The sequence below is a fragment of the Paracoccidioides brasiliensis genome (genome assembly GCF_000150735.1).
Source record: "Paracoccidioides brasiliensis Pb18 unplaced genomic scaffold supercont2.27, whole genome shotgun sequence".
Lineage (NCBI taxonomy): Eukaryota > Fungi > Ascomycota > Eurotiomycetes > Onygenales > Ajellomycetaceae > Paracoccidioides > Paracoccidioides brasiliensis.
Genome location: NW_011371384.1, coordinates 12,431 through 30,039, shown reverse-complemented (window position 1 = coordinate 30,039; position 17,609 = coordinate 12,431). Strand labels below are relative to the sequence as shown.

The window sequence follows — 17,609 nt, the reverse complement described above, 5'->3', positions numbered from 1 at the left end:
TTAACCTGCTCAGATCTGCTCAGTGTGTCTGCTAGCAGGTTGGCCTTATCTGATCAATACTTAATCTCAAAATAGAAACAGAAAAGAAATTCTGCTCAGCAGGTCTAACATGCATTCAGCTTCTTGATTGTCATGAAGTATTTCAGTGCACAATGATCAGTGAGAACCTTGAATCATTCTTTCTGTTGTAGTCCCTCAAGCTCAGCTTGCCACTTCTGCAATGCTCAGATGACTGGAAGCATTTTCTTATCATGAATCTCATAGTTGAGCTCTGCATCATTCATTGACTTGAAGTAGAAGACCACAGAGTGCCAAAGATTATCATTCAATCTTTGACTCAGTATCTCAGTCATCATTTCATCTGAGACATCAGTCTCAATGTGAGTTTCACATTCAGAGTCAAAGTAATGTAGAATTGGAGTCTCCACCAGCTGCTTCTTCAGTTTCTCAAAGACTGATTGAGATTCTGATGTCCACATGAATGAAACTGTCTTCTTTGTCAACTGGTATAGTGATTTTGCAATTCAACTATAGCTTCTTATAAATTACTGATAGAAGTTGTCAAATTCTAGAAATGATTGAACATCTTTTACTGTGATTGAGATCTGCCACTTTGTGATGACAGCAGTCTTCTCAGAGTCTGTCTCAATCCCCTCTGTGATAATGATAAATCTCAGATATCTTGTTCTCTGAACAGCAAACTTGCATTTCTGAATGCTAGCTTGCAAATCTGCTGTCTTTAATTGATTCAGTATCAGGTTCACTTGCTGCTTGTGTTCTTCAAGAGTCCTGCTGTAGATTAGAAGATCATTCATTAATGCTGTCATGAACTTGTCCAGATAATCAAAGAAGATACTGTTGACAAACTGTTGAAAGCAGACAGAGGCATTTGTAAGGCTAAAGAGGATCACTCAGTATTTATAGATCCTGTAGTGAGTTCTAAAGATGGTCAGATTCTCTGACTTAGAGTTCATTCAGATGTGATGGAACCTCTGCTGAATGTCCAGCTTTGTAAAGTATTTTGCTTCATTGAGTCAGTCCATCAGCTCATCTATTAGAGGCAAGGAATACTGATCTCATTTGGTCATTGTTAGGCTCAGCGTCCGACCGAGCCCGACCGAAGGCCGGTGCCCGGTTAGACTCGACGTCGGATTAAGCTCGGCGCCCGATTAGGCCTAATCCATATCACGTGACCACATGACCATGCAGGCGGTTATAATCCATGCAGGCCCCAGCACCCCCTTTCATCCCATCAAGCTTAGTATTTCATTATATAGCAGTTAGCAATGCAGAGAGTCTTTCTTCTTATGCAGCTCACATTCACTCTCTAACACAATACTAAGCTTCTCTTCTACCTTCTCACTCAGGTTTCAGCAGAAAACTTGAGTGCCTCAGTTGAATTAGAACCTGCTAGTTCAGAGTCTGACAATGTGTCAGATCAACTGCTAAGACAACAGCACTGTTGAAGACAACAGCTCAATCCAACATCAGATGACCACCACAGGCTCCCAACCCCCTGGAAGGGGCCAAAAGAACTGGTGATACCTTCTAACAAGACCAACTGATCAACCACATGTCTCAATTGAGGAATTCAGAAAGGCAATCCACTCAGACAGTGACTATGTTTATAATGAGTTGGCAGTGATCTTTGATGACATCTTTGACAATGAAAAAACATTAAGGGATATGATCACATGTCTGAGAATGGAATGGGACAACATTACTAATCAGACTGCTGTTAAGCAAAGTCAGATTGATGAGCTAATTGCTGAACATGATGAACTTAGTCACACTCTGATCTGCATGACAGTCAGCAATCAAGCAGCAAGTTGAGGCATCACCCTCTCTGAGACTGCCAGAAGGTCTGTCAAGATTGATGATCTGAAACATCTCACTGACAGCAAGAAGCTGAAATTTGAACACTGGCTCTTCTGAATGAAGAACAAGCTCTGGGAGAATGCTGACCACTACCCTACTGAATGCATGAGGATAGCATACATTGAAAACTGGACTGATGGGGATGCAGCATGTCACATTGCATTCTGTATGGAAGAGGACCACTCTGAGCAATATCAAACTGCAGAAGAGATGTTTGAGCACTTCAAGTCAATATATGAGGATGCTAACAAGCTGCAAAATGCCAAGAGTGATTATCACAAGCTGATTATGCACAATGGGGATAATTGTCATGAATTTGTCACAAAATTTTTACACCTGGCAGGGGAGGCCAAGATTGTCAGAGGGGACTACAAGACAGACTTCAATGACAAGCTGTCCTTTGACCTTCAGAAGATGGTAGCAGTAGCCAATGCAATCACTGATACATATGCTGAGTTTCAGAAAATCTGTGTGCAGGCAGCTCACACCCTCCAGACAATCAATGCCACTTAGAAATCAAAAAGCTTGTGGGGAAATGAATCTAATATCTTCAAACAGAACACTCTGTGGACTGTCAACAGTCAAACACCCTCCAGCATCTCTACAACAAAATCCTCTACTGTGAAGGAGGCCTTGAGCTCTTGTCTGAATATTCAGTGCTACTACTGTAAGGAAAAAGGCCACATTGCCAGGAACTGCCCTGCAAAGCAGAAGTCCCAGCAGATGATTGCTGAGCTCACAGAAAATGATGCCTCTGAGCCTTCAGCAGATTCAGAAAAAGAGTGAGTCTGAGAGAAGACTTCATCTCAGATAGTTCAACAGTCTGTGAGAGGTTTGAGATGAAGGACTTGATTGAGGGGAAAAGCTTTAATGTACCAATCAAATTAGCCTACAATGGAATTGCTACTTCCACAAATTCTCTTGCTGATACTGAAGCAAATGGTGTGAATTTTATTGATACCTGATATGCCATAGAATTGGCAAGATTCTTTGATAGAAAGTTTCAAGAACTCTCATTCAAATGCTGCATGAAGGGATACAATGGCACCCTCAGTGGGGTGATAGATCACACATTGACTCTAAACCTCTGGGTGAATGGTCAGAGATTTCAGAATGTTCCTCTGCTGATAACAGACCTAGGCCAGCACTCTGTCATCCTGGGACAGAAGTGGTTGACAGCACAGGATATATGGCTTGATGTTAAAAACCAACATCTGATTTGACTGAGTGAACAGTCTATCCCTGAACAGATGGCAGAGCTGATGTTGAAGATAGTACCCTGGTCAGTACTGAAGCACCCAGACCTCAAGCCTGAGCATCAGACAGATGTGGAACAAAGAGAGATCAAGCTGGATGAGGAGATCAGACAGAAGCATCAGACTCAGCTCTGCAGATTAAAAGGGACCAGCTCAGTTGTGATGCCTGAGATGAGGCAGAAGCTGACCTGGGAGGAGACAGCACCACAGATGATGGATATGAACTTCATTGAGGCTGCTTCCTTCCATGGTTATATGAAGAACAAGAAGTCAACAGCCTTCATAATCAGTCTGTATGAAATTGATAAACAGCTTGAGGAGAAGTGAGGTTTAGTGGAAGCTGAGAATGAGTCTGATGAGGAGCTGATCAGCAACTTACCAGAATGATTGAAAGGCTGGAAGGACTACTTCTCAAAGAAAGCATCAGATGAACTGTCCCCTCTACAGAAGAATGTTGATTTTAAAATAGAGCTCCAGTCTGATGTTGACCTCACCCAGGGCATTGGACATGCACCTCTATATAAGATGAATCTAGAGGAACTATAGGCAGTGAAGACCTACCTTGAAGTCAATCTAGCAAAGGGTTTTGTCACCCCAAGTTCAGCTCCCTATGCCTCCTCAATTCTGATTGTCTGTAGTGGGAAGAAGCTATGATTCTGTGTTGACTTTCACAAGCTGAATGCTATAACCAAACAAGATCAGTATCCCTTGCCTCTGATAGATGAGCTGATGAACTGACTCAATGGGGTGAAATACTTTACAAAGTTGGACATTCAGCAGGGGTTCCATTGCATCTGAATGGACTCTGAGTCTGAGGACCTGACCACCTTTAGAACCCGCTACAGGACCTATAAATATCAGGTGGTCCCCTTTGACCTTACAAATGCCCCTGCCTGCTTTCAATGGTTTGTTAACAGTATCTTCTTTGACTACCTGGACAAGTTTATGACAGCATTCATGAATGATCTTCTAATCTATAGCAAGAATCTGAAGAAGCACAAGCAGCAGGTAAACTCAGTGCTAGACCAACTAAAGACAGCAGATTTGCAAGTCAGCATCCAGAAATGTGAGTTTGCAGTCCAGAGGACAAAATACCTAGAGTTCATCATCAGTACAGAAGGGATTGAGGCAGACCCAGAGAAGACAGCTGCCATTGTGAGATGGCAGGCCCCCACCACAGTCAAAGAAGTCCAGTCATTCCTAGGATTTGGCAATTTCTACTGATGATTCATAAGGAACTACAGCTGAATCACAAAGCCACTGTACCAGTTGACAAAGAAGACTATTCCATTTGTGTGGACATCAGAATGCAAATCAGTCTTTGAAAAATTGAAAAGGCAGTTGATGGAGGCTCTGATACTGTGTTACTATGACTCTGAGCAGAAGACTCATATTGAGACTGATGCCTCTGACAGAGTAGTGACTGAGGTACTAAGTCAAAGATTTGAAAATGACCTTTGGCACCCAGTAGTCTTCTATTCAAAGACAATGAATGGTGCAGAGCTTAATTATGAAGTTCATGATAAGAAAATGCTGGCAGTAGTCTGGGCCTTACAAGAATGACAGGCAGAGCTTGAGGGACTACAACAGGAGAAATGATTCAAGATCCTCACTGATCATCATGCACTGGAATACTTCATGACTACCAAGAAGCTGAATGCATGTCAAGCCCACTGGACAGAGTTCCTCTCTTGTTTCTACTTTGAGATCAAGTATTGACCAGGCAAGGTCAATCTGCTAGCAGACACACTGAGCAGGTCTGAGCAGGTTAGAAGGCAACAGAACAGCTGTATGCAGATTCTTCTAGAACCAGAGATCCTCAACCCCCAGATCACTCCCTCTACAGACATTGCTAGCATCAACTTCTCAGGGAAAGAGAGCATTGCTGAATGCATAGTGTCTCTAAACAAGACAGCCACCTCAATTGAGCCCCTGCAGCAGCAGGCAGATGATGAGAATAGTTCCTATACAATGAAGGACAATGTGCTACAGTACAATGGAAGACTAGTGATGTCTGTTCAGAAAAAGAAAACTCTGATAGTCAAGCTACTGCAGGAAATTCATGATCAAGCTTCAACAGCACACTCTGGAGGATGAAAGACCCTGGCTCTGATGCAATCACACTATTGGTGGGCCATCTGGCAGACAGATATCCTACACTATATTTGGAACTGTCATGTGTGCTGGATCAGTAAAATTCCAAAAGATAAGACTTCTGATTTGCTAAAGTCATTATCAATACCAGAATGAGCATGGCAGCATATTGCAATGGACTTCATGGACATGCTGAAAAGCAAAACAGATTATGATGTCATTTTGATCATAGTATGCTGACTAAGCAAGAAGACAATCTTCATTTCAATCACTCAGAGAGTTACAGCCCAGGAGCTGGTCTGACTATTCATTCAATTCTACTATTCATACAATGGGGTGTCTGACTCAATTGTCTCTGACTGAGGCCCTCAGTTCATATCAAGCTTTTGAAATGAGTTTACACAGATTCTGGGCATAAAACTGAAACTCTCAACAGTGCATCATGCACAAACTGATGGACAGACAGAAGTGGTGAATCAATACATTGCCATCTATCTTCACCTCTATGTCAGTTACTATCAAGATGACTGGGATGAGTGACTGCTCATTATAGATCATGCCTCTGCAGCTATCTCAAATGCTTTCACAGAGATCTCCCCCTTTCTCACAGCAAATGAATATGAACTCTGAATGTCATTTGACTGACAACCACTGATGGAGAAATTGAACATGAATGAGAAAAGAAATCAAGAAGCAGCAAGAAGCTTCATTCACTGAATGAGAGAGATCTGAAATCAGATGAGTAAAGACATAAGAACAGCACAGGAACAGATGAAGAGGCAGACTGACAAGCATCATCAAGAGTCTGACTTTGCAGTAGGAGATTTTGTTTATCTAACATTGAAATCATACAAGATGAATTGATCAAGCTGTAAACTGACAGAGCAGAATGCCAGCCCCTTCAGAATCCTGGAAAAGATGAGCAATGCCTACAAACTGGACCTCCCCATAACAATGAAGATTCATTCAATCTTCTCCTCAGACAAGCTATGCAAGAACTCCAGAGACCCTCTACCTGGCCAGACTATCAGACCACCAGACCCAATTGAAATAGATGATGAGAATGAATGAGAAATAGATCATATACTGGCCAGTCAAATAAGCCAGAGCAAGCTGCAGTATCAGATGCACTGGAAGGGGTTTGATGAGGATTCTTCATGGTACCCCACTCACAACTTCAAAGAATCACCACACGCCATACACAACTTCCATGAGGCTAACTCTACAAAAGCTGGACCCTCAAGGTGACTAGATGAGTGGCTGAAGGCATGGGAGACAGACAGCTACCTGAAGGACGAGGTTGATGATGACCTACCGGCATGAGGACATGCCTGCCCCTAGACTGGGGGGTGATGTTAGGCTCAGCGTCCGACCGAGCCCGACTGAAGGCCGGTGCCCAGTTAGACTCGACGTCGGATTAAGCTCGGCGCCCGATTAGGCCTAATCCATATCACGTGACCACACGACCATGCAGGTGGTTATAATCCACGCAGGCCCCAGCACCCCCTTTCATCCCATCAAGCTTAGTATTTTGTTATATAGCAGTTAGCAACGCAGAGAGTCTTTCTTCTTATGCAGCTCGCATTCGCTCCCTAACAGTCATAGCATTCAGCTTGTGAAAGTCAACACAGAATTGTAGCTTCTTCCCACTACAAGCAATCAGAATTGAGGAGGTGTAGAGAGCTGAACTTAAAATCACAAAGTTCTTTGCTAGGTTGATTTCAAGATAGATCTTCACTGCTTCTAGTTCCTCTAGATTCATCTTATATAGAGGTGCATGTTCAATGTCTCAAATGAGGTCAGTGTCAGACTGAAGCTCTATCTTAAAATCAATGTTCTTCTGTAGGGAAGGTAATTCATCTGATGCTTTCTTTGAGAAACAGTTCTTCTGACCTTTCAACCATTCTGGTAAGTTGCTGATCAGCTCCTCATCAGACTCCTTCTCAGCTCCCACTAAACTCTGCTTCTCCTCAAGCTGTTTATCAATTTCATACAGACTGGTTATGAAGACTGTTGAGTTCTTGTTCTTCATATAACCATAGAAAGAAGCAGTCTTAATGAAGTTCATATCCATCATCTGTGGTGCTGTCTCCTCCCAGATTGATCTCTGCCTTGTCTTAGATGTCATGACTGAGCTGGTTCCTTTCAATTCACAGAGCTGAGCCTGATGCTTCTGTCTGATCTTCTTGTCCAGTTTGATCTCTCTTCATTTCACATCTGTCTGATGCTCAAACTTAGAGTCTGAATGCTTCAGTATTGATCAGAGCACCATCTTCAGCATCAGCTCCACCATCTGTTCAGAGATAGACTGTTCACTCAGCCAAATCAGATGTTGATTTTTAACATCAAGCTATATATCCTGTGCTGCCAATCACTTTTGTCCCAGGATGACAGAGTACTGGCCTAGATCTGTCACCAGCAGAGGAACATTCTGGAATCTCCAGCCATTTATCCAGAGGTTTAGGGTCAATGTGCAGTCTATCACTCTGCCAGAGGTGTCATTGTATTCCTTCATGCAGCATTTGAATGAGAGTTTCTGAAACTTTCTATCAAAGAATCTTGCCAATTCTATAGTGTATCAGATATCAATAAAATTCACATCATTTGCTTCAGTATCAGTGAGAGAATTTGTAGAAGTAGCAATTTCATTGTAGACTAACTTAATTGAGACATTAAAGCTTTTTCTCTCAATCAAGTCCTTCATCTCAAACCTCTCACAGACTATTGAATTATCTGAGATGAAGTCTTCTCTCAGACTCACTCTTTTTCTGAATCTGCTGAAGACTCAGAAGTGTCATTCTCTGTGAGCTCAGTGATCATCTGTTGAGACTTCTGCTTTGCAGAGCAGTTTCTGGCAATGTGGTCTTTCTTCTTGCAGTAGTAGCACTGAATATCTGAATGAGTGCTCAAGACTTTCTTTATGATAGAGAATTTTGTGGCTGAGATGCAGTGAGAAGTTTGACTGTCAGAGACTCACAGAGTGTTTTGCTTAAAGATATTAGATTCATTTCTCTGCAAGCTCTTTGACTTCTGAATGACATTGATTGTCTGGAGGGTGTGAGCTGCCTGAGCACAGATCTTCTGAAACTCAGTATATGTATTGATGATTGCATTGACTACTGTTATCATTCTCTGAAGGTCAAAGAACAGCTTGTCATTGAAATCTGTCTTGTAGTTCTCTTTGACAATCTTGACCTCATCTGCCAGGTGTAAGAATTTTGTGACAAATTCATGATAATTGTCCTCATTGTGCATAATCAGCTTGCAATAATCACTTTTGACATTTTGCAGCTTGTTAGCATTCTCATATATTGACTTGAGGTGCTCAAATATCTCTTCTGCAGTCTAATATCACTCAGAGTGGTTCTCTTTTATACAGAGTGCAATGTGATATGCCATGTTCTCATCAGTTCAGTTTTCAATGTATGCAATTCTCATGCATTCAGTAGAGTAGTGGTCAGCATTCTCTCAGAGCTTGTTCTTCATCTGGAAGAGCCAGTGTTCAAATTTTGACTTCTTGCTGTCAGTGAGGTGTTTTGAGTCATCAATCTTGACAGATCTTCAGATAGTCTCTAAGAGGATGACATCTCAAGTTGCTGCTTGATTGCTGACTGTCATGCAGATTAGAATGTGACTAAGTTCATTGTATTCAGCAATTAGCTCATCAATCTGACTTTGCTTGACAGCAGTCTGGTCAGTGATGTTGTTCTGTTCCATTCTCAGACATGTGATTGTATTTCTCAATGTTTTTTCATTATCAAAGATGCTGTCAAAGATTGCTGTTAACTTTTTGTAGACATGATTCTGATCTGAGTGAATCATCTGTCTGAATTCTTCAAGTGAGATCTGTGGTTGATTGATTGATCTAGTTAGAACATATCATCAGTCCCTCTTGATCTTTTCAAAGGGCTGGAAGTCTGAGGTGGTCATTCTGGTCTGGGTCTCTTTGATGACTAGAGGGGATGATATGAGTTGCTGTTGTATGTTGTGCTGTCAACATCAGATTCTTGCTGAGCAGATTTTTGCTGAGCAGATTCTACTCAATTCTGAGCAGAAGGGATAGAATTGTAAAGGGTTAAGCTCTAAGAACTAGAGGCTAGTTCTTCTATATAACAAGGATGAATTGCTTGAGAAAGGGAAGAAAAGAATGAGATGAGAACTTGAGCTTAAGCAAGCTCATGTAGCATGATCATGTGCGCACATGCAAACAATAGCTAGGCTGAGTCAGCCAGCCAGAGTGAATCTAGAGGTTAATCTCTTATACTACCCCTCTTCTCCCTCTTTGTTGCAGATCTTTATGACTATTTAAAGCCCTCTTTACATCTAATTTTGTCTGCTGAGAGGCCTCCCAAGCATTCAAGGCCTTCACTTCTTGTAGAAGACTCACATCATTTCATGTAGACTCAGCTCAATCTATCCATTTAACAAGATATTGCTTTTTTCTCTGATAGGTTCATTTGCTCCAAATTTTCTCAATCTCAAACTCAGGTCCTTTCAGAGTCTCTATAGTGAGTGGCTGCCAGTCAGTTTGTCTCTGACTAGGCAGAGGATCTGTCACTGCAGCATGTAGAAGCTTTACATTAAAGATATTGTGAATGCTGGGTGGAACATTTAGTCAGTAAGTATGAAATTCTATCTTTTCTAGCACAGTATATTGATTGTATTTCACATCCAGCTTCTTGCACAGATGATTAGTTCTCATGTTCTCTAAGCTCAACCAGACCTTATCTCCAGGTTGAAAGCTTGAAGCTGGGTCTCTTCATCTATTCACATATTTCTCTTGAGATTGCTGAGCATCTGTCATTTTTACTTGAGCCCACTTTAACACTTCATGAGCCTTCCTCATGTAATCATCTGCAAACTCAATGAGATTATGTGGTATTTCAACAGAGGGTGCATCAGCTATATCAATGAAGAAGATGTGGAAAAGATGTGTTAAAAAGAATGAGCTCACATCTGTTGAGGCAGCATCTCTATTATTGATGGCCAGCTCTGCTAGAGGGAGTCATTCACACCAGTCATTCTGTTGAAAGCTAATGTACTTGTGTAGGTAGATTTTCAGAGTCTGATTCATTTGCTCTGTAGCTCTGTCAGTCTCTGAGTGATAGGCTGTGAAGAGTCATCTCTTAATGCCTAATTTCTCACACATCTGAGTTCAAAACATACTTGTGAAAGCTGACCCTCAATCTGACACTACTGCCTTAGAGATGCCATGTTGAGAGATGATGTTGTGAAGAAACACTCTAGTCACTATCTCTGCATCAGTTTTCTTAACTGCTTTTAATATAACTCTCTTGGTCAGTCTGTCTATTATAATCATGATGTTCATGTATTCTTTAGAGCTTGATAAGTCCATGATAAAGTTCATGAAAAGCTCCTGCCACATGTGTTCAGGAATGAGGAGAGGCTTAAGCAGTCTCTGATGTTGATCTCTTCATGCAGTGTTTAATCTGCAAAGATGACAGTTTCTGATTATTCTTCTCACATCAGTGACATAGCCTGGCCAGTAGAACTCATATCTTAGAACTTCTGCCATTTGCTCTTACCCAGGATGGCTGGTAAGAGGTGAGTCATGAGCCTCATGCACTAACCTGGTTTGAAGAGGTTTGAAGTCTGGCATCCACTTACAATCTTGAAAGAGAAGCTCCTCATTCTCATTTAAAGAGCACTCAGAGACAGAGGTCTTAATGCTGAGTTCAGAAGGAAATCTGAATCTTCTCTCATGAAGAGTTTACTTCAGATGCTGCAGAATCTTGTCATTTTTGTGAGCCTCATTCCACTGAGCTTGAAGAGACATCTCAGATTCCATGCTGGCAGCAGCCACTATTGATTCCATTCCAGATGCCAGTACATTAAACTTAAGTAGTTGAGCTTGTCTCTGCTTGATTCTCTCATCATCAGCACTCTGTGACATGTTCTGCTCTCTTCACAATAGAGTGTTCAGTTCAGTGTTCAACTTCTCTGACCAGTAATCAATTCTGAAGTTGAATCAATAGAGAATATTCATTCAACATAGCTGTCTTTCATTTAGTCTGTGTGTAGTCATGAAGTATTCTAGATTCTTATGATCTGTGAGGATCTTGAATTCCTTTACACTTTGTAGCTCAGCATCTCATTTCTTTAAACACTCAATTATCACTAATAACTTCTTATCATGAATCTCATAGTTGCATTCCACAGGTGAATGCTTGTGAAAGAAGAAGACACATGGGTGTAGAATGCTCTGCTCATCATATTGTAGCAGCACTCCTCCTGAGATGTAATCTGAGAAGTCTGTTTCCAATATAGTCTCACAGTCAGGGTCGAATTGAAGCAGGGTCAGAGTGGAGATAAACATTGATTTTAGATGCTTAAAAGCTTCCTCAGCCTTGCTCATCCACAAAAAAGAAACATTCTTGTGTGTAAGAATCATCAGTGAGGTTGTGATCTTTGAGAAATCTTTGATAAATCATCTATAGAAATTGGCAAAGTCTAAAAATCCTTGTACATCTTTAAGAGTAGTAGGTGTTGCTCATTTCAAAACAGCTTTAACCTTCTCTGAATCCATTCATATACCCTTGCCCACTTCAATGATGAATTCAAGATATTTTGTGCTGTTCATCTCAAACTCACTCTTTCTGATGTCTGCCTGCAAGCCTGCTTCTCATAGATGCATAAGCATCTTTCATACATGCTCATGATGCTCCTGTAAGCTTCTTGAGGAAAATATCAAGATGTCATCTAAATAGACCGAGCAGAAGTCCTCCAGATATCCACATAATGCCCAGTTGATATATTTTTGAAATGTGCTTGGAGCATTGGCCAAACCAAAGAGTGTAACCAGCCATTCAAATAGTCTGTATCTGGTTCTAAAGGCCGTCATCCACTCATCATCTTCTGTGATTTGAATCTTGTGAAAAGCTGCAATAATGTCCAGCTTAGTGAATCATTTAGCCTGTTCAATTCACTGTAGAGTCTCACTGATTAATGATAGAGAATATTGATCCTTTCAGATGATTTTGTTAAGAGCTCAATAGTCCACACAGAATCTTAGTCCACCCTCAGACTTCTTTGCAAATAGTATGGGGGCAGCTGAAGAGGAGTTGCTCACTCTAATAAAACCCTTATCTAGATAATCTGTAAGAGTCTTTCACAAAGCCAGTAGTTCCTCTCAAGACATATTATATAGCAGGCCTCAAGAGGGTTGTTCTGTGCTACCATCAGTCTTTTTAATCAGTTCAATCTCATGATCTCTACCTGAGTCACAAAGTGAGAGTAGAGTGTCAGCAGCTTCCTTATCAAATACATTCAAAAACTCATGATAATGTTCAGACAGCTTTTCTCTAGGGTCAATCTTTGATTTCACTTCTAGAGTCTTTTGAATGTCAGCCAAGCTGACAGTGAAGATCTCAATGTTTCACTTCTCTCAAGTGCTCACAAGCCTAGAGAAGCTTACAGCAGAGATGGGAATCACATCAGCTTTTGCATTTGAACTAGGCTCTACCTCTATGCCACTCTCTTCAAATCTCACAATTCTTCAATGAGGGATCACAGTCACCTTTTGCTGGGCCAGCCAGAGGTCACCTAGATACATATCATGACTATGTAACCCATTCACCACATAGAGAAAGGCCTGTTCAGTTACATGACTGCCTATATCAATTCAAATGCCAGTCACTATGCTTGTGGAGAGTCTTATGAAGTCTTCAAAGCCAGTCATTTTAACAGAGGAAATTTCAATGCACAGGAGCTTATGCTTGTTAACATAGAATTGAGAAATGAGATCATAGACATTATATTCACTGTCTATCATTGCTCTAGTTGATAAGGCATTATCTACTAGAGTATCAACAGTGAAGGGTTTAAATATCATCTTAGATTTAAATCCTCTTCATTGCTTCTTCATAAGTTTTTTATTTCACTTCTTCCAGTATCTTTTGATTGAAGTTACTTTTTTTCTCAAATCCTCACTCATATTCACATCATCATCATTCAGTACTGACTCATAGATCATCTTAGCTATTGTGAGGGTGGCAGAGCATCTGAAAGGTTTGAACAGACAGCTCTTAATCATATGATCTTCATCTTCATATCTCAGACAGAGATCTTGCTCTCTTCTTTGATTAATCTCTGTCTGATTTATCAATCTGATGTAGTAGATGCTTGAGATCACAGTATCAGAAGAGAGATTCATCAGATTATCAGTGAAAGATTGAGACTAGTTTCATTGATTGAGAACAGTATGATGAAGTAGAGAGTGTGGATTAAATGTTGTATGATCTGAAGAAGATCTGTTATTGTAATGTTTAGACTACTGTCTTAAAGTCTTAAGCTCAGAGAGTTGATGATCAACTAATCTAAGCTTATTGCAGTAATTCTCATAGAGAAATAGTTTTCTTACACCCATCATGCCTTTCCTCAGCTCCATGCTTAGAGTGAATTTCAAATACCTCTTTTTAATATGATTATCTTATTCATAACTGCCAGCTTTCAGAAGTAGCTGATTAAATTCAAACAGAAAGTTGAAGAGAGCTCTTCTACTCTATCATAGATTATTGAGTGTTTGCAAAGCCTTTTTCTGTCATGTGGAATCACTAAAGAGCATATATGTCTGCTTCAGTAAGCTCTCTATCATAAAGTTGATCTTGTTCTTATTATTCTCAACTCAGAGATAAACTTAAGCTGCTGCCATTTCTTCCAGTCTCAAGTACACATATCAAATATATTTCTCATTATTGCCTAAAGCTTTCTCATCAATCTTTAGCTTTGATTGTAGCTTTAGCTCTCATTGAGAATAGTGCTTCAGATTAGAATCATCATACTTCTTGTAGTTCAATAGCTTGATCTTTGATCTTCTGACTGTAATGAGTGATTGTGAGTTCAATTGAGAGAGAGTTGATGTTAAAGTGTTCAAAGCTTGATATAGATTAGCTATTTTAGCTTGCTGAGCTGCTATTAAATTCTTATTCTCATACTGAACATGTTTCTGCTATTGAAGAAAGACTATTCATTGTTGTTCAAAGCTGCTGGAGGCATTCCTGCTCATTGCTTTGTATTGATTCATTTGTGTATTCATTGTGCAAGTCTGCTGCTTTATCTTATTCAGCTAGATGTTTTCAATATTGCTCATTTATTTATTAACACAATTGCTAACTCAGTCTATTTATATATCAGTGCTATCACTGGACTTCATGATGCAGAATTTAAGACTCTCAATAATTTATCATATGTCAGCATATTTGCTAAGCTTCATGATATAAATTAAAGCTCTCAGTAGCCTATCAATAAAAGAAGTCAAGCAACTCATAATGTAAAGAATTAAGCTCTAAGAACTAGAGGCTAGTCGTCCTATATAATAAGAACAAATTGCTTGAGAAAGGAAAGAAAAGAATGAGATGAGAACTCAAGCTTAAGCAAGCTTGCATAGTATGATCATGTGTGCATATGCAAATGATGACTAGGCTGAGTCAGCCAGCCAGAGCGAATCTAGAGGTTCAACCCCTTATAATATCTTATATAGAATAAAAATATTTACTAATTATCAAATTCATCTATTTAAGATTATTAATCTGAAGATAAAAGTCTCAAATAGTAAGAAAATCACAATTAGAAAATTTTATTTCTTTTATATATTATCAAACTTTCAGACTATGATATAATATTAAAATTTTTTTAACTCAAATAACTTAATTCTTTTTTTGATTAAATGAATAAAAAAATTTATTTCTATCAAAAATTAAATATTCAAAGAATAAATCTAAGTATAACAAATATTATTAATAAATTAATTACTGATACTTCTAATTAAATATTTATAATAGTACTTATCTTAATCTTACTGACTTTAGATCTACTACTAAAATCTTTAGATACTTTGCATTTACTTTTAAACTTTATATCACAGATTCTCAGATCTTTACATCAGTTTTTAGATCTACTATCAGAATTTTTAAAGACTTTACATTTACTTTTAAGCTTTATATTAAAGATTCTTAGATTTTTATATCAGTCTTATTGCTTTTTTAAAAAAATTTTAATATTATTAGAAAATAGTTTACTTATAAACATAGCTTTTATTAATAATTTACCTTAATATATTTGATCATATATATATTTCCCTCTAAAGAGTATATATTTAGTGTATTTATATTTAATACACAGTACTCAATTGATTTTGAGAAAGAAGTTAAACTTTTAATTATATATATTTACAATTTCTTTGAAATAAAACTAAAAACTCTTTAAGATTATTTAAATAGTATATTGGAAAAAGATTAAATATATTCTTTTTAAAGATCTGCAAATATTTTTATTCTTTTTATTTTAAAGAAAAATAAAGATTTAAAACTTTATATAGACTACAGAGATTTAAATTCTCTCATAATCAAAAATAAATATTTACTTTCTTTTGTTAATAAGATACTAGATAAACTCTTTAAAGTATAAGTCTTTCTCAAAATTGATTTTAAAAATATTTATTATAAAATATATATTTGATATAGTGATAGATATAAAATAGTATTTCACATACATTATAATCACTTTGAGTATAATATTATATCTTTAAGCTTATAAATATCTCTGTTATTTTTCAAGTCTTTATAGTTTATACTCTAATAGACTTTCTTGATATATGCTATATGATTTATCTAGATAATATTTTTATCTATTCAAACTCAATGAATAAGTATAAAATACACACACAAAAATATTTAAATTTTTAAAGTATTAAAATGAAATTAGATTAAGTAATAATTATTATATAATGGTTAATCTCAACTAGTATTAAAAAAGTTCAGACTTTTTTAAAATTTATAAATTTTTATTATTATTTTATCAAAAATTATTTTAAAATTATAAGGTCTTTTTTTAATTTTATAAAGATATTAAAGAAGAGAGAGTAAAAGCTGTAATTTATTTAAATAGAAAATATATAATATATTTTTAACTCTTTAAAAGAATGCTTCATATGAGCTTCTTTACTTACTTATTTTAACTCAAACTAAAAAACTTAGATTGAATTTAATATCTCTACAACAGTAGTAACTGTATTATAGTATAGTTACTAGTAATATAAAATATGATCAATTTATTTTAACTTTAATTATATTTGACTGCTTTTATTGATTTACTTCACTTTGAAGATTGATCTATTATGATCTTCAATTATATTCAGTTGCTGAGATTGATTCACTTCAATTTTCAATCACTTATATATATTCAGCTATTTATTTATTCTTATATTTTAATTTTTAGTTTAGTATTCTTATTACAGCTATCTAGTAGATAGATGAATTGAGCTTTTGTTTTATTATCATCATATTTTTAAATTAAATTATAATAACTATCATTATTTATCAAAAATAAAATAATACTTAATAATATTTAATTATATTTTAATTATATAAACTTTTAAATAAAGAAATATAAAATGATATTTATGATAAAAAACTTTTTACAAATATTATATTCTTTAAAAATTAATATTATTATTTGAAAAAGAGTTAATATTCAATTCTTGTTTATTTTAATTATATCAATTTTCAATATTTTATAATAATTAAAATATTAAATTAATATTAATCTAAATAAGTGAGAGTATTATCAGTATATAACTTCATTTTATATCACTATTCAGATAAATAAAATCTAACTAATAAACTTAATTATTATATAAATTATATTAACTTTTTTTATGATAAGATTATATTTTTTATCTTGCAATAGAAGCTTTATTATAATGTTAAACAGAATTGAGAACTTAACTCTCACAAAGTATTTATAACTTTTATAAATAGCATATAGATCTATAATCAAAAGCACATGTATATAATCTATATAAAAGTTTTAAAAATCAATACTCTGAGCTTTAAATCTTTATTAAATCTCACTTCAAGTATAGATTCTCTCTTATCACTTTATTAGATACTCACTTAAAAGCTTATATTATATTTATTAAAATCACTTAATATGTTAATTAAAAAATCTTTAAAGAAGAAAAATTTAATTTTAAAAAAATATTTTAAAAATTACTTTATTTTCAAACTACTGATTAATACTACTATAGTTTTTAAATTAGTATATATAAATATATCAAAGTCTTTTATTTTTTTTTTATTAAAGTATATAACTCAGACTTCTTTATAATAGTATAAAAGTAGAAAATAAAAGATAAAAATACAATCTTAAATAGTAATATATTTTAAATCATATCAGAAGATAATTAATTTTAAATAAATAATAAGATTTATATTTTACTACAATAAATACTAATTAAAAAATAATTTATATCGATTATAATAATTTAAAAAATAGTTATTTTAATATAAAACAGTTTATAGAATATGTTTAAAATAGGTACTATTAATATAATCTTACTTAGAATATTATTAAATATATTTA

The 17,609-nt window shown here is 36.4% G+C and overlaps 1 protein-coding gene across 1 annotated transcript; it reads left to right on the top strand.

Annotated features, from left to right (window-relative positions):
• Positions 1-1,935: 1,935 nt before the first annotated feature.
• On the top strand, positions 1,936-2,664 carry PADG_12501 (uncharacterized protein; the record flags this gene model as incomplete). Its single annotated transcript, XM_010765656.1, has 2 exons — positions 1,936-2,349; positions 2,437-2,664. The coding sequence occupies 2 exons, from the start codon at positions 1,936-1,938 to the stop codon at positions 2,662-2,664; spliced, it is 642 nt and encodes a 213-aa protein (XP_010763958.1).
• Between the last annotated feature and the right edge of the window lie 14,945 nt (positions 2,665-17,609).